Source organism: Perognathus longimembris, chromosome 1, assembly GCF_023159225.1.
Source record: "Perognathus longimembris pacificus isolate PPM17 chromosome 1, ASM2315922v1, whole genome shotgun sequence".
Classification (NCBI taxonomy): domain Eukaryota; kingdom Metazoa; phylum Chordata; class Mammalia; order Rodentia; family Heteromyidae; genus Perognathus; species Perognathus longimembris.
In genome coordinates this window covers 38,471,292-38,498,198 of record NC_063161.1, presented here as the reverse complement: position 1 = coordinate 38,498,198, position 26,907 = coordinate 38,471,292, and the positions used below count along the sequence as shown (strand labels likewise).

At 38.4% G+C, this 26,907-nt stretch overlaps 1 protein-coding gene across 1 annotated transcript in view; it reads right to left on the bottom strand.

Moving 5' to 3' along the window:
* The window catches only part of Grip1 (glutamate receptor interacting protein 1), a 574,087-nt gene that overhangs the window by 122,779 nt on the left and 424,401 nt on the right, over positions 1–26,907 (bottom strand). Inside the window, exons 3-4 of the mRNA XM_048360113.1 lie at positions 6,460–6,595; positions 2,968–3,113 (exon numbers count right to left, since the gene is read on the bottom strand). Coding sequence (XP_048216070.1) covers positions 2,968–3,113; positions 6,460–6,595 — 282 coding nt within the window. The remainder of the gene's footprint in view (positions 1–2,967; positions 3,114–6,459; positions 6,596–26,907) is intronic.

Sequence of the window (26,907 nt, the reverse complement as noted above, 5' to 3'; positions counted from 1 at the left end):
ACTCCCAAATACTGATGCAGTTTTGAGTCTTTAAGGGACCCCGATAGCCCCGTTGGTGCCATCCTTGTAAAAGGTCCTTGTCATTTGGTTTTTGCTTTCCTCATTAGCCTCATCCACATCTGTGGTGGCTCTGTCTTTCCTGTTGTTGGCCAGAATCTCTAATTTGTGATTTAACCTGTGCACGGTGCTACATCATCTCACCCTCCTGCTGCACCTATGTGTGGAATGATCCCTTCCTCCTGTATTGTCACTGTTTCCTTAAGTCTTCTCTCAGCTCTCTTCTGGGAGTCAAACATGATACTGGGCAAATCTCCACAGTGGACTTCATGATGAAAGTGATACTAAGAACTACAGGAAAGGGTTGTGTTTTGCTGATGTTTTTTTATATCCAGTAAAGTGCAAACATGTAATTAAGGAACACTGGCTCAGATATCTACTTAACTCCTTAGCAATGGAAAGTGTGATTTTTGAAGCAAACTGACCTTTCTAAAATTCAAGAAAACACCGTAATTCCACTATAGTAATAGTGAAGAGAAGGAGGAGTTGCTGTTCTTGTTGTATAGTAATAAGGGTGAATAGTCTTAGTTATTTCCCAGGTATGTAAGAATATTTAAATGAGTATGTATCTGAATTCTTAGAAACATCCAACAATGGCTCTAGCCATTTTTACAGGTGGGAAACCTAAGGCACAGAGAACTAAATAACAGAGGCCACAATTCTAGCAACACAGTTTATAAGTTCTTAATGCTCAAGCACAGATTTCAAGTGTAGTATTTTTTAATAATACTTTTCTGGCACCCTCCCCCCCACCCCCCAACAAGTCTGCTCTTGTCACATCCTTGTTTCAACTGTTAATAGTGTTTCCATTCTTCCATTTGCTCAGGGTCAAAACATTGGGGTTGTGCTGGACTCCTCTACTTTGGCATCAAATCCATTAGAAAATTGTGTTATACTACCTTCAAAATAGATCCAGATCTGATTGCTTTTCACCATTTCCACCACCATCACTCACCTAGATCCCTAAAGTAGCTTGCTAACAGACTTGTCTCCCAGTCTCTGGTTTTACTCCCTACTCTGTGGTCTATTCCCAGCATGACAACTGGCAAGAGCCTTCAAAATGCAAGTCAGGTGATGCTTTTCTTTGGTTTCAAAGCATACTGTGGCTTTCTGTATCATTTGGAGTGAAACTTGAGGTGTTCCTAAGGAGCAACCAGGATACCTCATGCCTTATATCTCTGACCTTATCTCCTAATTCTCTTTGTGGTGATTTGGCTTCAGCCATATGTTCTTTCTGAAATGCCCCAAACAATTTCAGGCATAGTCTTGCATGTTAGAATGTAGCATTAGCCATCCCTTTTTCTGGAACTCCCTACATCTAGAATTGTACACTGTCATTCTTCCCACCTCTTTCAAGTTATAGACCAATGTATTCTCAGTGGCTAATCTTACCTATCTTGTTTAAAACTGCAGTGCCACCCTGCTCTTCCCCTTCCTGAGCTCTATACTTGCTCAGATCTCTTTTTCCTATGGGCTGCATGACTTCAACTACATAATTCACTTATTATAGTTTTATTCTTCTGTATTCTCCTGCTAGAATGTAAACTCATAGGATGCATTCTGACTTCCTACAATGTAGTGAAATCTGGAACATAGCAAATGCTTACCTAGTTACTGGCCAAGGGTAGCATCAGCAGAGAACTGGTGTTAGAGAAAAGCATGGCTTAAAGGCAGGGCAACAGTAATGTGGCATAAGGCATACTTCACAAGAATGCATGGACTCTGGGGTTAGGCACTCTCCATTTAAATACAGACTTTGCAACCTACCAATTTGGGAAAGATGTTTATGTCTCTACAAAATGAGAAAATGAATGGTAATGTGTAACTCTTGTAGTAGTCATTGATCAATTATTTATCAAACATTTTTTATTGGACTAGCTACTACTAAGTTTATTTCCCTATCAAATGTATGAGTCAGAATTAATATTATTTCTATCTGACGGATGTAGAAATGAACAGAAAGTTTAAGCAACTTCCTCAAAGGAAGATACCTGGTAAAAGGTAGAGCTGGGCTTAGGGCCTGGATATCTTTTGTGGTGTTCAACTTTGAATTCATGGCCCTGAACTAGCGGCAGAGGTCTGCTAGGCAGATCTACCACTTAATCTAATGCCTTTATCCCCCACCTCTTTCTTATTTTATTTTTAAAAGTTTTTGTAAAGTGTTTTAAGATTTACCAGGCTGGTAGGAAGCACTATGTTGCTATTTGCATGTTTCACACAGGATATCAGCTATGTACCACCATGATGAGCTTTTTGTTAGTTGAGATCAAGTCTCGAACTTTTTTTTTGTTCAGGTTGGTGTTGAATCACAGTCCTTCTGAGTGCTTAGGATTACAGGCATGAGCCATTACACCAAGCTGGTCCTTGACATTTGATGCTTAAACAAAGACATTTGTCTTTGTTAACTCTTCTATGTGGTGAGAATTACATAAGCCAGTGCACCATGTTTAGTAAGCATTCTAAGTACATTACCTGCAGGTTTTTACTATTATTATTACTTGATAATAGTGTGATTGGAAGCTACCTTTACATTTTAGTTATCAATATCTATACAGAGTTCATGTAAAATTTGCTGGAAAACTGCAGTTTTCCTTAACCTAAGTACAAAGCTTGTGCAGAATTTTATGTTCAAAAAATTTTAAATATAACCATTTATTCAAATAGCTTAAGTCACAGAAATGATGTTCATAGATCACCTTACTGGATCACGGTGCCCTAGATGATTTGTTACCTATGATCTTTATGTACTTCTTGAAGAGATTATACAATTCTCAGTTCACATAGCTTTTAAGTATCAAAAATGCTGCTCTGCAAGTGCTGTAACAAGATACTGGTGGCAAATGGAAAAAAAAAGCATCCAATTGCTTGGGGAAGCACTGCCTAACCTTCCACTGAGTTGTGATTACTTACAGACTGGTGGAAGTTCATACTCGACTTCAAGAACCACTCTTTCCCCCACGTTCTTCAGCAAGCTGATGATCTCATCATGGCGGAATTTGGCCAGGTTGATTCCATTCACTGCTTTGATATAGTCGCCCACATCCAGCTGGTCACTTCTACAAAACAATGTTATTTCAGTGGACTCATCTTCTACACTCAAGACCTATTTTCCACTTTCTTTTCAACATAAGTAAGTAAGTAAGCTTAGAAGGTGCACACAACAAAGCTCCTGTCTCATAGGATAGGATCAGGCACTAAGAGAACTTAGCCTGGATGAGACTTAATGGGTCCTGTCTACTCATGCTGCCTTCCTGTTACATTCTATAAGTCCAGCTATGGGTGCACTATTACCTATGGGGTTTTCCCTTAACCTTTTATCTCTGTTTAAAAAAATAATTATTTTATACATTTACTTTTGGCTTCTATTTTTGTTTGAGACAAGATCTTACTATTTGGCTCAGGTTGGCCTCAAATTCATGATCATCCAGGCTTGCTCTCCCTCCCTGTACTTCTTTCCTGTTAGAACACTATAAAACAACAACAAAAAAGAAGAAACATCTCTTGTTGCTAGACGCTTAGATTGCTGATTTTCTAGGGATAGACTCAGATCCCAGAAGTCTAGGATACTCCAGACCCCTCTTATTCCCTCTCATTTGTATTTCCTGCCATTTGGATACTTCAGCATTTACTATTTTCACTCAGATCATCTTCAGAAGCCAAGGAAAGGGTCAGAGTCTTTGCTAGTCTTCTTTAAAAAAATCATTTATTGTTATTTTAGAGGTGATATAAGGAGGGTTTACATTTACATGCTTCAGGTAATAAGTACATTTCCTTTTGTACAGTGCCATCTGTCCCCTCATTTTCTCCCATTCCCTCATTCCCATCTCCACCCATGAGTTGTATTACTTTCATCAATGCCCAGTGAACTCCACCGCTGCACTTTTTCACCTATAGTCCTCTGACTCTGTGCCTTCCCACAGATATATATGTGAGTATTCCATATATAAGGTAAAGAAAACAGAATCGCCAGAAAAAGAAAATAAGAATTTAAAAAGTCCATTGTTTCCATATCTTTGCTTCATTTCGGTATATATATTGTTTTATATACATATGAAGAGGCATTTGGTTATTGCACCTTTGTGATTCTCATCTAAGATTATCCTCTTTTGGTCTCACTTTGTGTGAGTCTCTAGCATCCTGTGTTATTTTCCATGTCCCATTGCGTTTTAGATCTAACTTCTGCACATCAGAGAGAACATGTGTCATTTGTCTCTCTGATCTTGGCCTATCTCACTTAACATGATTTTTTCTAGTTCTATCTCTTTCCCCTTTGCTAGTCATTCTTTACTATTTTCCTCTTCTTTGACTATTATTTGGAAGGATTGCTTTTTAAAAAAAAATATTGGGAAGAGGAAATCACCATGGAATTACTGGGTTTCAGTACCTTCCCAGCTCTCTTTACCATCATGTGAGAGTGCTGGCTGCTCTGGAGCTTATCATTAAACTTGAGTTACATTAAGAATAGGCAGTCAGGGCTGGGAATATGGCCTAGTGGCAAGAGTGCTTGCCTCGTATATGTGAAGCCCTGGGTTCCAGTCCCCAGCACCACATATATAGAAAACAGCCAGAAGTGGCACTATGGCTCAAGTGGCAGAGTCTAGCCTTGAGCAAAAAGAAGCCAGGGGCAGTGCTCAGGCCCTGAGTCCAAGGCCCAGGACTGGCCAAAAAAAAAAAAAAGAATAGGCAGTCGGGGTAGTGACAGGAGCCAAAACTATGTCATTTCTAAGGACCTTCAATGACATTTCCTCCCTAATTACAAATAGCTAATGAATTCATTTTATATAAATCCAGCCCCAATCAACACTCACAGATGAGCCTCTCCTGTCTGCCCAGCCTTCCATACATGCAGTTGTTTCCAAATTGACCAGACTGACTCTCAAAACCACCTGCCTGCCATAAAGCTCTTAAACCCTTAAGATCCTTAAAACCTTAAACCCAGGCCAGCCAGCACTCCTGGGTTCTGCTTTTTTTTTTTTTTTGGTATGTAATGCCATTTTGTTTTCACTCATTTCATGTTTTTATACCTTATCTTCCCTAATAGATTATTAGCTCCTTCAGTGCAAGGATTTTTGTCTTGATTTAGTATTTGGTGTTTTTTAATACTTCATGTAACTGGCACTGTTATACTTTCTTCTTATTTTTCTGGTACCAGGGCTTAAACTGAGGGCTTAGGGGTTGTTCCTTAGCTTCTTTTGCTCAAGACTGGCACTCTACAACTTGAGCCACAGCCCCTCTTTTTAGTAGTACTTTTAATTATGGCACAGATCTCATTTTTCTGCCTTGGTTGGGCTACACATGAAGGAACCTGGAGACATATGAAACCCTACTATCATTAATTGGCATGGTGACTGTAAAATAAAGGTAAAGTGTAAACTCTGGGTATGGAAAGAAGTGTCTTTAAGGCCCAAAGAGGCAGATTAAGGTGCTGGGGCTCACCTCAGCCGCTCTCTTCAACTCCACCCTTTGGATCAAAGAACAATTATCTACATTAATTGGATCCTTCATACAAACAAGTTGATCATCCAAAGAAATTACTATTTCAAATTATTCTTTATAGAGCAAGAACTCTAACATTTAACTTGGCCTAATGTGGACAAGAACATTCATGCCTAGGTTAAGGAATATTCATGTCATTGGATCATTCCATCTCATTAATTAATTATCATTATTTTTGTGGTGCTGGGATGGAACCCAGGGCCTTACACATGCTAAGAAGGTGCTTTACCCGTCCTTCTAAGTTAAATTTAGAATGATTCTATAAAGCAAGCCCATACTTTCCCAGAAAGGAGGGTATTCTAAATTTGGCCATAACTAGAGAAATCTGCAGTTCAGGAAAAGAATAGAGTAAGAGCTCCTTTTCTAAGTCTCTGTCTTTGGGGAAACCTTCTTTGTCTTCGTAGTGAAAAGGTGAAATGGAAAAGGTAAAAAGTAGAACTGGTTTTTTTGCCTTGGGAACACAAGAGTTGGACCTCCCTCTCGGCCTGGGCTGTCATTTTCATCTGTGGCAGTTCCCCTACACATGTCATATGGGTCATCTGCTCCTCATTTACATGATCTCCCAGTGTCTCATTCCTACTGCAGCCCATCTGTTGTTCAGTGGCACAATTAAATCTAGATCGATACAAGCTTGTTTAAATGAAAATCTTCTGAGAGCCTGGCTGCCACTGAGATGACACAAACCTCTCTCTAGTGACTTTGGCATAAGCCAGAATAGCCACAGGCAGGTCAGGTCTAGGGAGCAGCTTCTGAAATACACCTGCTGAGCTTCTGCTGAGAGGTGATGCTGGGCAGATGGCAGCTGTCATTTCTTTATTAGTGACCTTTACTGATAAAGCTTTCATTTTTAATTAATTGCACCCCGGATCCCATTTTTCTGCATGTCCCCATGAGGCAGGTAGTTACCTAGCAGCAATTCCTCCTTGCCGAAGGTTGGACACTCTTGGCTTTCCATCTTTATCAATTCCTCCTGAGACAGTCAACCCCAGGGTGGTGCCTTCCTTCTTCATCAATTCCACCACGGTGGAGCCCTTGAATTCCTCTGTAAAACAGAAGCATTTGCCTTATTAAAGAGAGTAGAACTGTGGAGGCTGTTGTATGTGATGAGGTCCTCCATACCATGGACTCCATGTTTGTTTCTATGAGGAAAGAGCTCTGTGGGTCCTTCCATTGTAGATTACAGAGCATCTCCTCATAACGCTAGGCATGCAGATAAGGCCGAGGCAGAAACTGCGCAAGAAGTTATTAAGCCAGCAGCACTGGGGAGTTCACTCTAGGTTGATAATAAATAATATGACTTGTCTTAGACACAAATAACAACATTCATTAGTATTTTCTGCCATTCTTTGGGAACTTGCTTTAGTATCTCTTCTTCTAATTCTGAATGGAACAGCTGAAAGTTGTCAGGTGATGAGGAACATAATATTGACTAATGCATACAGTGTAGTAGCGGATTCCAAGTTCACGGTACATTTCATTTTAGGAAGCCTACTGACAGGATCAAAGAGCTTCACTGGTGTAAGAAAAATGATATTATTGACTCTGCTTGTGTTTCCAAAAGAATATATATGGCACACTTGCCAATTTTACCATTTCATTTCAAATACATCACGTATGTCAAGGCAGAGCTGCTCCTCAGAATTTATGGGTAACTGCTCTACATCTCTCATTGTCTATATTACCAAATCTTAAAATCTCACAGATCTTGAACAGAAAATGTCTATATACCAAATCTTTTTATTTTAGTTAAGGCAGAAGACAATAAAATGATTTATTTGTTTGCTTGTTTATTTATGCACTCGTTGCCAGTCCAAGGGCTTGAATTCAGAACCTTGGGCTCTTGCTTAGCTTTTTCTCTGAAGCCTGCCACTCTGCCACTTGAGCCATACCTCCACTTCTGGCATTTTTCTAGTTAATGGGAGGTAAGAGTCTCCCAGATTTATCTTCCCAGGCAGGCTTCAAACCTCAATCCTCAGATCTAAGCCTACTGAGTAGCTAGAATTGCAGGTCTGAGCCACTTGTGATGGGCTTCAAAAAACTTTAATGGTAATCTTCCCTTCAGAAACAAAAATGAAAAGAGCCAGTATGTAGCTATTCAGGGGTTAATTATGAGAAATACTGCTTTAGAGTTTTCCATGATGCTATCCCACTTATACCCACACACTTTCTGGGCATGGATGGGAAAAAGTTTTTCAACTTCTCCAGAATCAACTTCTGATTTTCATGGGTTAAGCTTTGGAATATCCAAAGCACTTACATTAAAATGCAAGAACAGACATATTTTCAAACCCAAATAAAAAAAAAGTTATTTGCACACCTTTGCCCTTTCCTTAATTACACTAACAGTTAATTATATTTTCAAAGCACTCAATGTTTTTCATAAAGGTATATTATCCTATCAGGCAATGAGAAAATTAAATCATGTAATGGATAGAAATAATCTCTCATCTGAGGTAGTGAGAGGAACAGACTACCTGGGAAAAGGAAACAAGATGAAGTGGGATATAGCTCAAGTGGTAGAATGCTGGTCTTGAGCAAAGAAGCCAAACTAGAGCATGAGGACATGAGTTCAAGACCCAGGACTGGCACAAGGCCCAGGACTGGTATATGCATGTGTATGTGTGTGCACGCATGTGTATGTGCATGCACGTGCACACACACACACTCACACATACACGCACACGAAGTAAGTAGTGCCAGGTCACTAACTTCCTCAGTGACAGAGGGAATGTCATTCCAGGCAGAGCTCCGAGGATTACTTGGTCCCTGTTAACCTAGCACCCCAATATGTGACCACATGAAGTCTATGTTTCATTCCTTCTCACCAAGGGCATTGCACGTAAGGGCTCTTCCTGCTCTTGGATATAAGTCAAAGGCAAGGCTATGAGCAGGCATGACGTTGGTTACATCCATTGCTTCATCTATTAGAGACCTAATAAGGACTGAAATTAAAAAACCAAAGTCTTTTCTTTTTATGCTGATCCTGGAGCTTGAACTCCAGGCCTGGGCCCTGTCCTTTAATTTTTCATTCAAGGCTGGTGCTCTACCATGTGTGCCACATCCCCACTTCTAGAGTTTTGGTGGTTAATTGGGGAACAGATCTCCAATGACTTGGCTTTGAAATGTAATCCTTAGATCTCAAGCTCTTAAGTAGCTTTGGGTATAGGAATAACTACAGGGACCCAGCTTAAGAATCAGAATTCTTATTGAAGGCATAAGGTACTAGTTCTTTTAAATCAGTCACAAGAAGCATTTGTAGTCTAGGCCACCATGATGTGTATATCACCTGTGCCCCTTCAAAGAAAAACCAAAATAACTTGTTACATATATTATAGAAAGTAGAGATGATGTACATTGGAACAACAAATGTCTGATCCATTGTGAAGGACTTAACTTTTGTTAAGTCATTATCTTGTGGTAGAATGCAAAAATTTATTATAAAATTGAAATTACTAGTTAACATAACCAAGATGAAATAGTAGCTTGTAACTATTTATCCCAAAGAGATATAAGACGACTCTAAAATGTATATCTGTTAATTTGGCTACATTTTTACAAAATTTACCTCATTGTTATTACAGAGGTGATATACAGAGGGGTTACTGTTACATAAGTGCATTTCCTTTCGTATAGTGTCACCTGTTCCCTCACTCTCTCCCAGTCCCTTGCTCCCAGCTCCACTCATGGGTTATATAGTTCACTTTTATTAAGGTCCAGTGAGCTCCACTGCTGTACTTTTTCACCTTTATTTCTCCCATTCTGTGCCCTCCTCCCTCTACCCTCCTGGAGGTATGCATGCGAATACACTGTATATAAGGTAAAGAATACAGAATCATGAGAAAAAGAAAACAAAAAATAAAGTCTTTTATTTCCATATTCTAGTTCTTTTCAGTATATACATTATTTTATATAAATGTGAAGCCCTTAGACATTGCACCTTTGTGATTCTCTCCTAAGGCTTTCAATCTTTTAGCCTCACTATGTGTGAGTCTCTAGAATCTTGTGTAATTTGTCATATCCCAGTGTGCTTTAGATCTAACTTCTGCATATCAGAGAGAACATGAGTCATTTGTCTCTCTGATCTTGGCTTACCTCATTTAACATAATTTGTTCTAGCTCCATCCATTTGCCTGTAAATGACATTATTTTATTCTTTTGAATGGCTATGTAAATTTCCATTGTATATAGGTACCACATTTTTTTGGATCCACTCATGTGTTATGTGATCTGGCTACTTTTAAAAACTAGTGATAGTCAAGTACCCCCTGATTTTCCTAAGAGCTAGTTTTAATTGTGAGGATGAACGTAAATATTTATGCTCCTATTAAGTAATTTGTGACTTCATTGATTGGGTAAGTTATTGAATACCTACTCCAAGCCCATCAATGAAACACAGAGCTAGAAAGTATTAAGGCCTTCATCTATATGATGCCCACAGCCTGGTCACAAAGACAAAGTCACAGACACTGTGCAGTTTGACTAGTGAGGAAAGCAGACAGAGGAGACCATTCAGGAAACAGGTAAATCAAAGGCTTGGGCTTCCAACTGCAACATCTATTTCACAACTTTGCCTTCCAACCAATCTTGTATACTTATCGATTAGGACTAGCCCAGCAGTGCAGACCAACGAAGGAATATAAATTAGGCAAAGCTCAGGAGTAAAGATAGAATATTGTTGCAAGAAAATGTGCTGAATCACAGGAATGTTAGCTGCTAATAAGTAACTTCATTCTCCAAGGAACTGACTAAATCTATTATGGGTGTTACCAAAGGAGGCAGGAGAGAAGGGGAGGTCTAGGAGAGGGAGGAGACTACTTTGAGAATTTGCTTTCTGCAAACCTACAGGCTGTACAAGTCATCAATCACTTTATGTCTTTTTTGGTGTTTAATGTTTGCATAATGATCTCATGGCAAAGAGAAATGAAGACAGATGCATTCATTTGCATGAGTTCACTTATATATCAAGACTGACTAAACAAACACTGCAGTAAAACAGGGGAACTTGGGCAGGCCCTTATGTACTGACAGTTTCTTTCTTTTGTGATTTCAATTGCAAATATCCCTCCCTAAATGAAAAGGACTCATGGCAAAAACATGCTATGTTCTACAAATTAGCAAACAGCAGATGATATCCAACTGGCAAGGAACAAGATGGGTCTGGATTTGACGTATTCCTTAACCATCATAGTTAATTATCTTAGGAAAGAAATTGCAGGTTTACATCTGTACCACTATTTCTTAACATAATCATCACGGATCTCACTGGGATTTCATTGTTTGTTGTTTTGGGGGCGCATGAAATTCAGTGTTTTAAGTTATTCAACTCCTGAAGGTGTTAAGAAAAGATCGAAGCTTGTTGAAGGCAAAAGAATTATGAGAAATTCTTACAAATAACAATAAAATTTGGTAGCCTAGATTTACAAAAATGTATATACATAATCATATGTATATAAAATACAAATTGCATATAATATAAAAATATGTATGTATATATATGCAGATATATTCCTTTTTTTTTTTTTTTTTGCCAGTCCTGGGGCTTGGACTCAGGGCCTGAGCACTGTCCCTGGCTTCTTTTTGCTCAAGGCTAGCACTCTGCCACTTGAGCCACAGCGCCACTTCTGGCCGTTTTCTGTATATGTGGTGCTGGGGAATTGAACCCAAGGCCTCATGTATATGAGGCAAGCACTCTTGCCACTAGGCCATATCCCCAGTCCCAGATATATTCCTTTTATCCAAACAATATCCAGTTAAATGTTATTGTAGAAAGAGAAGATACTTCTTCAATTGGAAGAACAGAAGTGGAGGTGTAGCTTAAGGAGTAGGCAGTCAGTTTTGAGCAAAAAAGCCAAGTGAGAGTGCAAGGACTGAGTTCAAGCCCTAGTACCAGCACCCCCAAAATTACTGCGCAAGATCCATAGTAAGAAAATGTAAAAGAACTTCTGAAGGGTATAAAACCAAAATCAAGGTCAAGACATTCCATTCAGCTACTCAATATAAATGGAATGCCTGTTCTGTGCAGCAATGTTTTAAGTATTGGAGATGTCACACTGAGAAGAAGTTGACATTCTTTGCCATTCAGGAATTAACATTTTCATGGATTGTACAATCCAACCTAAAACTGCATCTCTTTTCCCTAAATTTGTCTCCAAAGTATATCAACAAAAAGTGCCAATGCAATATTTTTTGGCATAAGATATGTTTAACATTATTACAAAAGTGAAGTATGCATCCTTGGAAAGATTTTGTGAGAAAGTGTTTTGTCAAGGTATTTTAGCTTGTCCTTTGATATTGCTGTGAGACAGTAGAGAGCCTGCTATGAAGACTCCTGGAAAGAGGAAATAGAATTGTGACTGGATGTCATACAGCTAGTCCTATCTTCCCATGAGACCATGAAAAAGCCTTCAGTGTTTGCCTTCCAGTCTAGATCTACTTGGGCATATGAAAAAAGAAATGGAAACAAATCAATTAGCAAAGACAAAAACAAGAGGAGTCATTAAAGTGGGGCATTCTGACCCCTTATCAGATAGTCTTGTTTTATGACACTGCTTTATATAAGGTACAGTATAATAATTTTAGCTTTTTCCCCCTGTAGAACCCTTGGTATCTAGACATTCCTGCCTCAATCTTCTTAAGTATTAGGCTCACACCCGAAAAAAAAAAGAAAGTATCTTTAATTTTTGGCAAGTATTGACATTCAGAAACTAAATGGAGTCAGAGTTATAATTATAACAGTGTTTCTGGAAGAGGGGAGGAGGTAGAAATGGTGCCATCACAGCTAAGCCACAACAACCATGACAGTAGTAATCAAGGGGCCACCAAGATGAGACATAAATGGGGAAACTGTGCTCTAAATGACTCTTTAAAGGACTTGTCCCAAGCCTCAGCTAGACTTAAAGGCAGAGGAATAAAAAAAATGCTAGATGATTATCTAGGTCCTGTAAAGTGCAAGTTCTTAGAGTTCCCCAGTTCTGGCTGCTTGCTAGAATTCATTAGTGAGCTTCTGAAATGCTGATGACTGGGTCCACCCTAGACCAACTAATCAGAATGCTTCCTGGTGAGGTTGAGGTTTTCATATTAAACTTTTAAATATACTTTTAGGTTTGAAGTAAGTGTAGGTTCATATGCCATGGTAAGAAATAACATGGAAATCCTTTTATCATTTGCTTTATTTTCTCCAATATTCTGCTAAACTAAAAAAATATCCCAGCAGGATTATCATCAGTCAATCACCTTACCCTTTTATTGCCTGGCAACCTCCAAATTATTCTGCATGTTTGTAATGCTATCATTTCAAATATGTCCAAAAAATGAAATCATACAATGTGAAACCTTGGAAGTTAACTTTATAGATCCAACATCAATCTGTAGTAATTCGTGCAAGTTGCTGCTTTACTTGTAGCAACAGTTAATTCCTTTTGATGGCTGAGCACTATTCCATGATATAGATACATTAGAGTTTATTTAGCCATTTTCTTGTTGAAGGACATTTTGGTTGTTTCCAGATTTTAGTTATTATGAAAGGCTGCTATAAATATTCATGTGCATGCTTTGTATGAACATAAATATTCATTTCTCGGAGATGAATACCCAGGAGTACAATTCGTGAGTAATTGCAGATTTTGTTTTCTAATAAAGTATATTCCAGAGTATATGTACTATTTTCCATTCTGACTACTAGTATAGAAGTCATTCATTTTTCTGTATCCTAAAGAGTACTTAGTATTGTCAATTTCTTTTGTTTTGGCCTTGCTGATAAGTTTAGTAGCATCTATATACTTTTAGTAATTTGGGCCATTTTCCTAAAAGGAAATGTGAGTAGCTTTTGGTATGTGTTTACTTGCTACCAGTATATATCTTCCAGCCTTCCACCCCAGGCTCCTGCCTCTGTATGTCTGACTTTTCCCATGGTCTATATTATGGATACATGATTAGTATTTAATAGATACATGACTTGTATTTGATGCTTGAACAGAGATCGATGGAAAAGAAACTGTGAAGAAACCAGAGATTAGAGAATAATGGATTCTAGAGAAGTGCTTAGATTTGGGTTTAAGAGAAGTGCTAGCTTGTTGTTAGTGTGAAACACTAGTTTTCATAATAGAAGTGTTGAAGAGAAAGGCATCTACATAGAGATTCACCATTTATGCTTTACTGTTTTGTGTGTCTGTATAGTATCCTTAAGGGTCTCGGTCCCGTGTTGTGCCTGGGCACCTCAAATTTCATGGCGAAGTCATGGGAACACCATAGGATATTTTATATTTGTGAAGGAAATACAGCTATATTGACTCTCTGCTGGACACAACAGTACCTAGAGTACTGCTTAAGGAAGCTCAGTTAAATATTTGATTATGCCACATTGCTTTTGTTTATGTCACATCTTCCTAAGCTGAGTTTTGGATTGTTGCTATGATGAAAAAGAAAAAAAAAACCCAACAAAAAACCGTTCCATGTAAAAATCAACGTGGAACAGGAAATGAAGTTGTCCCTGTCTCATTTGGAGAACTTGATAAGTTGTACAAAATCCAAGCATACGAACATCTTTACTAAGCATGTGTGTTTCTTTAAGGAGAAAAATAAACACTGTGTTCTTTCAACTTAAATGCCTTTTCCAACTGGTTAAGTTTTGAGGACAATATATATGCACTAAATAATTTTGATCTAAGCATATAATAAATTGGACTATTGGTCTTTCATTTAGCCTATCTCTGGTAAAATAAAATTAGTGAGAAATTAAAGGTTCTGTAGACACAGAACATTTGGAGACTCCTGTCTACATTCAGTAGTTTGTTCTTACAAAACTTTAATAAGCTACAGGGTTCATATCTCAAAGGCAAGATCTCACAGCCACATCTAACTTCAAAGGCAGCTATGGAATGAAGTGTAAACAAGTGCCCAGGAAATAATAGTGTACAGATTGGAGCACAGAGAGCTAACTGCCATGCATAGGCAACATCAGTGGTCACACAGATGGCATAAATTGCATATAGCCTAATGAAATACTCCCCTAAGTTAAAGACCATTCAGATGCAAGGAGAAAGGAAGAACATAGTGAAGACCTCAAATTTTCTGATTTGTTTGACTGGAGGATGCCTGAGAGAGGGAATCTAGAAAACAAAGGAGACAGGCACAAGATAGAATGTCATCCAAGAGAAATATAAAAGAGATTGAAATACTGGGGGAAATTTAGTTCTACACAGTTTTTGTCACACCCCAAAAGGTTTATAAAGTCCTTACTTCAAAGCTATGACAAATAAAAGAGAAAGTGTCTTAAAAACAAAACAATATCATCAAAAGAAAAGGTCTGTTAAAACAATGCCAGAATCCTGTTGCCCAAAACAGATGTGGGTGAAGCTCTTTACTTGGTTAAGCTCAATCAAATACATACATGTCTGATCATATGATCTCACAGAAACAGACATGCTATTGATGGAAACACCCCACAAATCACCTATTATGAAATGCTAGGTGTCAGAAGTGGTGTTTTGCCTCTTGTTGTGTGTCCAAGCAGTGCCTGGAACATGATCAGATGTGCCCTGGCAACTCTCAACAAAGGGCACTGTAAGTGGGCTGCAAGTCTTGGCTTGTGGCAGGCGATCTGACGGCTGTGTGGGACCATAGCAAAATGATAAAAGGAGGAAACTTTAAACAGGAGCAAGAAGTGATTTCTTTAAGTTTGCTGATTTTTTTTAACCAATGCTTTAATAAGGGGGATTGGGGCTCACCTCTGAATACTATAGCTGTATCTGTGCAGTGATTTTGGAAAGACTATTATTGCTCATGCTATGGTTTTATCTGTATTACTTTTAATGGTGTCACTAGCAAGTTTATCCCTCTCGGGAAATAAACAGATGTTTTTTCCAATACTCATTTCAAGCTCTTCCCAACATGCCTGGTTCAGCAAAGCTGCAGGGATCAAAGCTGGGCTTCTGTGATAAATGTCGCATTTTCAGACTCCATTCTTGCTTCTGCTTAGCAGGGAAAGGTCTTTTGGCACTTTCTACTGCTGTGTTGTGACATGAGGGATGTGCCAGAAGTTTTCTCATCCTCCAGGAGTTGAAACATAAATTAGGTTAGTGGCAGGGATGTACAGCATATAAGATTATCAAGCACAAATATTCACATGAAATAAAATTATGATCAGTACTTATCTCATGCAGGGATAGGAAGGGTGGGTTAATATCCCTCTATGTGTGTTCTTGGAGCACCTTGAAAGAAAGAGAAACTACAAATATGTAGTACCAAATATAACAATATATGATTTCTGAAAGTATGTTATACTTGATCAGCTTCTGTTTTAAGCAGAAAGATATGGATGTGGGCACATAGATGTGATATTAAGGAAAAAAACCCACTTCTTTTAAAATATGGTAGTTAGAATTCTTTCAGTTTTTTACTTTTCCAAAACCAGGTATTTAATGGTTAAAATTTGCTACTATGCCTTCTAAGAGTAAAATTTAAAAGCAAGTTATTTTGTTTTCCTAGATCTTAGTTTCCTTATCATTAACATAAGGATATGAATAATACTTATTCTACAGTGTGTTTAAGATCCAGTGACAACATTCTCATAAAGAACTTCTAATAGCATCTACTACATAGTAAGTGTTAAATTTATGAGCCATGACATTACTGCTGATATTATTATTTGGACATTGTAAGTTTTGAAGTGTGCATATTGTTAGTCTTCAAAAGTACTTTAATTGTTTTGAGCAGAAGACAACATAATTAATGTTTGCATTTGTGGAGTGGCAGACAATTTGGAGAATGTAATGAAAATTGTGGACCCTCAATTCAGAAAATAACAATCTTACATATAATTTCAAAGGAATTCATTAAGTAGAAACTACTTCAGAAACTCAGACCCAGAGAATCATACCTGGACAATGTAACAATGAGCATCCTATTATACAATTGTGTGCATGTTAAATAGGGTTGACGCAATAGTAGATAGTGCTATCAGACATAGATCCTCATGTAGTTATCTAAATGAATCTAAATGAAAACATGATGCAATATATCAGGAAGTAGCTCTTACACTTCCTTTATTCCACAGAGCACAATGGCCAGGCAGTGGGCATTTATCTGCAGGAGTCCATCAGGATCAGAAAAATAGCATTAGGAAAGAGACTTAGTAATTTGTTTGTATCAAGAGTCCAAGAAACTTTCCTTTGAGAAAATCCACCATCTGTGATATTTTCTTGAAAGTGGTTGTAGTCCCATTAAAAATTGCTGACATGAGTGATAAGTAGATTTTCCAAATTAAACTTAAGCAATTGGCCCAGCTAACTTTGAAATTATTCTTTACCTTCCCTTAAGGAAGTTACTTACAGCCATGAGTGTAGTTTTGATCAAAAATATTTTCGAGCACCTGTAATTGCTAGACTCTGCTAGGGGCTAACACTTCAAAGATCAATACTTATCACCTCTACTTTTCACACTCCAAATTTTTAAGACAAATGTTAATTTTAATGAAGTGTAGTTAGTATGACTGGAAGCATGAAATAAAAATCACAGCTCAATCTGCAGTACTGAGGAAGTCTTCCATTAATGATAATATTGTTACCTAATAATCAGAGAAAGACGTTAACAAAAATTACTCAATAATTAATGAAATATTGTTGGGTCATTTTTTAAATGTCTTTTGGCATATCCTTTTTTGATTAGTAGCATGTTTCATGATCAGATGCTCTGATCTGCGAGTTCAACGGAACAAGAGATGGAAGATATGTCCTGTACAGTGAGTGAGGAGAAAGGAAGTGAAGGGAGACAGTGAGACAGACAGATATCAGGTCTGTATTATGGCTAGTGAGTTCTAGTCTCAGTGAATTAGGTAACTTAGCTCATGGCCAAGATTGGGGGCTAAAGGCCTGTGTGCTCTTGCTTCTTGAAAGATAACCGAAAGGACTGGGATAGTACATTCTTTTATATGATTTTTTTTTTTTTGCCAGTCCTGGGGCTTGAACTCAGGGCCTGAGCACTGTCTCTGGCTTCTTTTTGCTCTAGGCTAGCACTCTACCACTTGAACCACAGTACCACTTCTGGCTTTTTCTGTATATGTGGTGCTGAGGAATCGAACCCAGGGCTTCATGTATGTGAGGCAAGCACTCTACCACTAGGCCATATTCCCAGCTTCTAATCACATTCTTGTGTGGAAAAAAAATAGAAAGGAAATAAACTTCAACTGAAAACAAGACTTCTTAAAATAATCAGCAAAGAGTGGAATTTAAAGATACATTTGTTTGCTTTTCTCCTTCCATGAATATCTAAGAATCTAAAATCTAGTATGTGTTAGATTACCTGATTGAAAAGTAAAATAACGAAATCTTTGCTATATTTTAAGATTATTCAAAACACTTTTTGCCTTTAAAAATGTTTTCACATCCATTATCTAAGTTAATTTTCAGAACAACTCTACGAAGGTAACAGTATGTATTGGGGAAATATAACCTTGGAAATTAGGGTTCTTTTCTTTAGTGGAATGTTATATCTATTGTAAACACATGAATTTTCCTCTTCACAGAACAGAATGCTATGCATTTTCAGAGTCCCCATAACGTAACTAAATTATGGACATAGAATGCATAGATGGAATGTTACTGAGAAAAGGACTGAAAAAGAGGCTAGCCTCTAGCAGACTCCAAGCCACTGAGGTATCAGTAAATCAACAACTTTCATTTTGTTACAGATGCCTGTATGTAAGGGGCATGTATCTGACTTCCCTTATTTTATGAGACTTGATCCATTTCATACAAAAGAACAGATGGAAAATGAATAGTACATTGCTGCAGATACCTAAGAGACAGGCACCAAGGGAGCCTTTCCATGGAGAATCTAGGCGTCCGCCCCAGTTTGAATTTCATTACAGCCCTACTGAGACCCAATGGGATTCAGAATGGAGGAGGTTCTGCTGTCCATATCAAGGACAATCCTCACACTCTATTTTTGACATTTTCTATGCTAAGAACAAGTAGTGAAATTCTCTTTGGCTTTTAGCCTGCTGTCTAGCCATTTTCTTCTGCTCCAAAACTACATTCTTATCCCTTGAATGAATTGTACCCACACAATATAATCAGTGATGATTATCCAAATAAAGGTTTAGTCAAGGGACAATCACTTGAAAAGTATTTGTAAATGGATCATTAGGCTCTGGAAAAAACACATCCATATTTCCTTGGGCAAGTCACTAAATCATCACTGTCCCTTAATCTCTGAATGTAAAACAAAAGGGTTAAAAAATTACTATATTCACTGCCTTTAAGATGGTATCATTTACAAAGCATACTTATTATGGTATTTACCATGAAAAGAGACTGCTGTCGCCTAAATTACAACTAAGTTACACTAAGGGTTTTTTTTTTAATTATTAAATAACATACAAGAGAAGAGGAAAATGTAAGTGAAGAGTAAATCAGTCAAGGTATTACTCCAATGTCTTCACATTCAGCTCTGAACCAGAGTCACTGATGTCCATATTTTGACATGATATTGTGTTCTGGGCATCCAGAACCCTGGTGATGTAGCATTGCTCAGACAGAGCTTGCTTGCTTTATCTTTGGTTTTGCTTCAAGTTGATAAGTCATTTGGCAAGTTCTAATGCTTATAGTTCCTTGATTTTATGGGAAAGAGTCAGGAGAACATTAACAAAAGGCTTATTACTTACTTACATGGTCCTTAATGGTTTATTTCCTGAAACTTCAAGATTGCATTTTTCCAATGACATGACCAGGAATTACAACCGAGTAAGATTTTACACGGGCAATGATGCTGACCTGAAAAATACTACAGTTTTAAGAACAATTGCAAAATGAATCCTGGCTTTATAGTTGTTGCAAGATGGAGGCAGCAGGTAAATGGGTCTTATGTGGATTATGGTATGTTTCTCTAGATTCCAAGTTCAACTCAATGTTTTTATTCTGAGGAAGATAAAAACAGGCAAGGCCCTAAGTTTCTAGACCCATCTTCAACTTCTCGGCTCAGTTTATTCTCTCGTTCCTCCATTTAAGATTTTGAAAATATTTCTACTGCTGATAAATAAGTGTGAACCTTTGTCAAATAGCAAGGATGGCCATTCCCAGCTCTGTTATAAAAAAATATATATATGTATGTTAAACCACTGACAAATTTCTCTAACATAGTCTTTTCCCAACGTCTTGGGGAGAGATCCTAGAAATAAATTCACACCATTGTATGAGGTTATCTTACTTCAGAAAGGTTCCCTTTTATAGTTTCAAATTATATTAACTCAATAAAACAGCAGTATCCCATGCCCATAATGTACTAAGGTGGCTGAGATCCAGAGGATCAAGTTCCAAGGTCATCTGGGGTTAAAATAAAAGCCTGAGACTGTTTGTAAAATAACCGGTCAAGAGCTGGGCTGGAGGTGTGGTTGAAGTGGCAGAGTGCAAGCTGGGTGAGCAAGCTGAGCAAGCAAGAGGCCCTGAGTTCAAACCCTGGTACTGAAAAAAAGGCATATAAACTTTAAGTGTTACAACAATTCATCTTCCTTTGATAATTTTACATCTGTATAACACCCATGTTCATTGGTAGAAACATACATGTCTAATTGAAATCCAGGATCCTCAACTATGGAGATTTCCAAGATTAGTCAACTTGCCTAAGGACCATCTGTTGTAATTCTAAATTCAACTTTCTTTCAACAACAGCAGCACTGTTAAACATGAATTGTTTTGGCTTGACCAGGCTGCCAACATGACTTTTATTTTAAAAAAAGTTTTTAAATTCTAATAGAAAAATTTACATTTTTCCTTTTCCTTCTTGAATGTAAATATGAACTATCAAAACAAAATGTCTTTCAAATGCAGATTGTAAAAGTCACTTTCACACAATACATAAAAGAATATTTTCTAATTTATATTAAGTTAGCTGCCTGTCAGACCTTGGTTTAGAGGGCCATACCTATTTCAGAGAATAATAATATTATCTTGAAACTCTGAAGAAATATGCCTTCCTGAATAGCTAAGAGGAAAGAGTTACTTGCTTTTGTTTCTTTTATTAAATCTTTGTTCAACTCAGAGAAATATACACACAGAGCAGCATATTTTTCTCATATATAAAATCTGGATACATATTTTTTTGAAAATAGATTACCACAGTCTTTTTCAACATTGCACATTTTCCTTGAACAGATTCATCCTGTAGTCCGAACACAGTATCCTCTCTTGTTATCAAGCATAAGCAGAAGAAGGGATCATCTCTCTTTAAAAGCACAGGGCTTATCGTTGCCTTTAAAATCCATTAAAGAATATCTCACCCAGCCCACAAAAGCACTACAATAATTGCTTCTCTTACCTAGGTGAAAAAGGACATATCTGCCAAGCAAAGAAGTACAGAAGCAATTAACACCTCAATATTCTACTGGGAAATTGCTTAAGTTAAAGAAATAACAGAGATGCTTTATGGTTATTGTATTTCTAATATTTAGTTATTAGCACAGTTGTAGTTTTCTTATTTCCATATTTCCACATGCCTTCCCAAGCCCAACAGAGCCAGGATCAGATGTGTGCCCAACACAGGGCATAGTTCCCTGTTCACATAGTGTGCTGTGGCAATATGGTTCTTGGGTTACATTTTTCAGAGGTTAAATGCAGAACTGGGGCTAGTATAGCTATTCATCAACTTCACATGCAAGACTATGTACATTTTCAGTCAATAGCTTCTCTGGCCCAAGGGAGCATTCTCTGGATTCTGTGCTGCCATCTAGGAACTGCCTTGTCCATTCCTTTCCAAGGCTGGCTGCTAAACAAGTTTATATTTACCAAGCTCTCTATATGCACTGCAGAGGCAAACACATGGACCAAGGAATAAATCAGATGGGTAAAAATCCTTGTATGCCAGCAGCAAGATCTAAAGAACCCAGAAGTTCAATTCATCATTTCTCCCTTTTCTAGGAGATGTTAGATGGCCTATTTGTGTGAGTCTGGGAACACAAATATGGTTAGATTTTGAGAGAATCACCCATAGTAAGCAGGGCATATACCTCCTTTCCATAGGAAGAAAAGAAACCTGCAAATCACAATAGGGAGAGGAGTATTTCCTTTCTTACTCTCTGCCCCAGACCCAATTCTATTTATTTTATGGAGGACCAGGACAACTTAGAATTCTCAGAAAAACATCATACATAGATTGTTCTAGTTCTCATTTTTACAAGGTGGGATCAGGTAAGTATGAAAATACAGCATACAAGAAGAGACACAGCAATGAACCTGGACAAATGTGCAGCCTCTGCAAGAAGAAGGCTGCTCATTTACCTTCCTTGACACCTTAACAGAAATCACAAGGTGATCTTAAGGCTTATCTCATTCAAGACTTACCTCTACTTAGATTTCTTTGCCATGGGCCTACACTCTCACTACTCCTTTGAGGACTAAAAACCCTACCTCTATGGGTCACCAATACAATCAGGCATCTTCAGTGGATAACTGTTATGAATCATTTCATATGAGTGACTCAGTATGTTGTAGGAAACAATGTGGGGGTAGTGCTTCCATGATCCTAACTCCTGATACTCCATTTCCAAGCATTGTCTCTACCAAAAGGTAGAAACATTCCAGTGACTTGTATATAAGCAGTAGAATATGCAAAGGTTCCATATGAATGCATGATCATGAATGCAGGCTGCAGTGTCCATTGTCTGGGACCAGTTGTGAGAAAGCAAGCAGCCACGTTAGGACCACAGGCCGCTTCTGGAAGACAGCAAACACAGAACCAAAGTCCTGAACTGAATTCTGCCAACAGCCTGAGTAAGCTTGGGAGAAAAGCTTTTTCCAAGTCATGCCTCAAAGGACACATGATTTATAGCTTTGTAAGACCCTAGAGAGGGCAAATAAGTTATCCCTAATACCCTGATGTACAGAAATGGAGTGAGATAGCTGTGAGTTTTTAAACTGCTAAATGTGTAGTAGTATTGTTTCACTGCAATAGATAACTAAAAGAGATGCGTTATGTGCACTAATTTATATAATCCTCATTATACTCTCATTTTACACAATGGGACAGCTGAAGCATGAAACTTAAGCAACCAAGCACAGCAGGCTAATTCCAGAGTCTCCTCCTAACAAGTATGATGTGCTGCTTTTCTATGCTTCTTAGAAAGTTCTGCTTGGAGTTGTTTCTGAAGATGATATCCTGTAACTTACCCCAATAGCATGAGGCAGACATCCAGATGCAAGTGCTAGTGGGATAAACAGAATGAAGTGGGCGGTGAATAACTCCATCAGTTGGGTGTGGACATGAAATGGTATGGAGAGCAATAGGTGCTGCCTCTTTGTATTCAAACAAAATACATCTGTGAGCTGCCCTCCGTGGGGAAGATGATGCTGACTCCCAACTGTTGGCCTGAGTTCTAGTTTGGCCTCAACGATCACCATATGACTTGAAGTGTGTGAAACCATTTCAGTATTATTGTTTCTAAATCTTCTGTTTTCTCCCCCACACAAATGATGGTGAGATCCTCAGATTTTTGCCGCTTTCTTTTTGCAGATGATCTTCTTGCTTATGTGTAGAGGCTGTTTGTTCTGCATGGTAGGAGCTGGCAGAAATGCCTCCTCTTGTTTGCTGACTTAACAGGCAGATCCAATGTACTGATATTCCTTCTTGTCATTGGAGATTTAACATCTTAATCTCTGTAATGATCTCTCATAACAGCATGTAGGCAGGATGGAGAATTCTGATCTCAAATTTTGTGCCTTTGAAGTGCAGTGAGAATGATAGCCTGCGTCTACAAAACAGAGATCATGGGTGGAAGCAAGGTTTCTCATGGGACTGCCATAGAGTTCTGGCTTGGCACAAGAATGCTTGTAATTCATAACATCTGGTGAATGCCCATCAAATTTGTGGCTCATTCTCCACTTAGAAAGGTTGCTAAGAGAGCCTGTTTCCATCAAGTTGCAAAGATGGCCTGAATCATTCCAGACCTATAATACATAGCTGAAAGATGAGAGGCCTTCAGTAAGGTAATCCTAACTTAAACACCAACTATGAGGTTTAGCAGATTCAGGCAATTTACTGAAACCTCTGTGAGCCTTAATGTCCTCTTTCACAAGACTGGGATGATTTTTTTTGAATAAATAAGATTGAATGATTTCTGTTATAGTAAATATGCCTAACAATTGCTAATATTCTTTTTCTTCTCATTTGACTATCAGGAATATAATCGAATTCAGGAGAGGAAGACTTGTAAGTATTAGTTGGCAGCAAGTACAGCACAAACAAACATGACTTCATAAAATGCAGTCTTAACCTGCACTAAGGAATACTTCCAGATCAGAGAAAGCAATGGTTTCCTTGTATGCTATTCTCTATGGAACAGTTGAAGGAAATGTTCACTTTGGGGTACTATATGGTAAAGGTCATCGGAAAGCTGAGAAAGACTACCATATGTGGAAGGAAAAAACAACAACTTTTCCTTGGTTTAACAACAACTCTAGGAAGAGAGGGTAGGTGTATTCAAGTATCTAAAGACTTGAAGTTCAGAAATATTAGAATGCCATTGGCATAAGGAATACGTAACAAGCAGACATACAAAGAAGTGAGGCTACCTTGTAAAATAGCAAGTTTCCTGTTTTTAAAACACTGAAGCAAAGGAAGCTAGATGTGGATTTTTTTAGTACTTGAAAGAAGGAAGAATAAGTGTATATGTGCATGTATGTGGCAGTTTTTCTTAGAGAAATACCGGTTTGGAGGCATGGCTCAAGTGGTAGAATGCCTGGCTAGCATGCAATTAAACTCAGCAAGGCCCTGGATTCAATATCAAATACCACCACCACCACCACCACCACCACTCCCCCCAAAACAAAAACAAAAATGCACTATACAAAGAAAGAGCAGTAAGAGTTCTACAAATTCCTCTCTGTCATTCTATCTCATCCCTTTGTAAGGGATGATGATAATAGTGATTACACCATAAAGTAGTTGATAGAAGAGAAAAATATTTTAGGTCGACAAACATGGCCTATACCCAGCTATGGCTTTTTAAGAAAGGAAGAACTTTCTTGAATTTAAGGGACTATAGCTTTAAAAAAGAAGTGAAACTACAATCTGGGAAAACTGTTGCAGAGCAACTTGAAACAGAATGAACTAAGTTGTTCAAAGCTTTAAAAACATCAGAAAATATTTGGGGTTCATAGAAGTAAATGAGCAGAGTAAGGAGGGGAGGGAGCATTCCCATTGGGAACGGAATATGAAGTGGGAGGATGACAGGAGTGTCAGCATTAGAAGGCTAAGTTTGCTTTATCCCTTTTTGACTGGAGGAGGTAGGGATTGTGAGAGAAGAGTGTTTCATTTAGTTGAGGATGAACTGCACTGCAGGGGAATCCTCTGACATGGTCTTAGGTAATCTACTTTCCCAGTCTTAGAAAAGATACCTCCTCTTGAGGGGTGGAGGAGGGAAGAGGAGCGAGGAGGCAAGCCTTTAACCACCCCTCTCCCCTCCCTAATACTCTCAGTGAGTGACTTCACCTGTTCTTCTACCAAGAATGTGAGCAATTAGATGAGACCCCCCCATGTCTTTTCAGCAGAAGCTCTGCTACCTTCCTGCTTATCTTCCAGCAGACTCTGGCTAGGATGGCTGACCCCCTCTAGCCTCTTCAAGGGCTTTGTCTTTGCTTTAATTCCTTCTCCTTCCTGCAGCTCCCACTCCATATCAGCACACAAACTAGTTGTGTCCTTTCTTATATAAAATGGGTGGGTAGGCAGGCAGACAGACAGTCAGACAGAGACAGACAGAGATCTAGAGAGACAGAGAGAGAGAGGTAGGTAGGTAGACAGAAAGATGGAAAGGTAAATAGAGGCATGGATGGATATTTGACTCAGTGCTTTTTCTGTCTTAAGTGATACACAGCTCTTAAATGGGACTTCACGGTACCATATTCTTCTGGCTTTCTACTTACCTCATGCTCTGTTTCTCCATGCCTTTGGCTGAGTCTACCCTCACTGCCATCTGCTGAGGGTTGTTATGTCCTAGCTCAGAGCTTGGACCTGTCTTAATCTGTCTGAACTACCTAGATGATTTTACCAACCTAGTCCCAAGGTGCAAAAGCCTTCTTTGGGCTCATGGCTCCAGAATTTCTTTTTTTTTTTCTTTTCTTATTTATTGTCAAAGTGATGTACAGAGAGGTTACAGTTTCATATGTTAGGCCTTGGGTACATTTCTTGTACTGTTTGTTACCTCTTCCCTCATTCCCCTCCTCCCCCTTTCCCTCTCCCCCATGAGTTGTTCAGTTGGTTTACACCAAATGGTTTTGCAAGTATTGCTTTTGTAGTTGTTAGTAGTTTTATCCTGTGTCTCTCGATTTTGATATTCCCTTTCACCTCCCTAGTTCTAATACCAGTATATACAGTTTCCAATGTACTCAGATAAGACACAGTGATAGTCCAGGTACAACCACAGGAAGGGAATACAAGAGGATCATCAACAATAGAAGCTACGGTTTCACATGGCATGTTGAAAGTTATTACAATAATGATATAACAATCGTTTCCATAACATGGAGTTCATTTCACTTAGCATCATCTTATGCATTCATAAGGGCATAGCTATTAGGCTCTTACGATCCTCTGGTGTGACTAACCTAAACCTGTGCTAATTATTCCCTATGAGGGAGACCATAGAGTCCATGTTTCTTTGGGTCTGGCTCACTTCACTTAGTATAATTTTTTCCAAGTCCTTCCATTTCCTTACAAATGGGGCAATGTCGTTCTTTCTATAGAGGCATAAAATTCCATTGTGTACATGTACCACATTTTCCTAATCCATTCGTCTACTGAGGGGCATCTGGGTTGGTTCCATATTTTAGCTATGACAAATTGTGCTGCAATGAACATTGTTGTGTTCATGGCTTTAGTGTGTTCTTGTTTGTGGTCTTTTGGGTAGATGCCCAAAAGTGGGGCTGCTGGGTCATAGGGGAGCTCTATATTTAGCCTTCTGAGGAAGAACGAACAGACCCCTCAACAAGTGGGCTAAAGATTTAAAAAGCGACTTCTCTGATGAGAAAACAAAAATGGCCAAGAGACATATGAAAAAGTGCTCTACATCACTGGCCATAAAGGAAATGCAAATCAAAACAACATTGAGATTCCATCTCACCCCAGTAAGAATGTCCTTTATCAAGAAAACTAACAATAATAAATGTTGGAGGGGATGTGGCCAAAGGGAACGCTACTTCATTGTTGGTGCGAATGTAAACTGGTTCAGCCACTCTAGAAAGTGGCATGGAGATTCCTCAGATGGCTCCAGAATTTCTATCTCCAACCCAGCTCTCCTCTGAGCTCCCAACTGTTGTCTTCCACTGACCATTTCATTCACTGTCCATTGTTTACTACTTCCCTGAATGACAC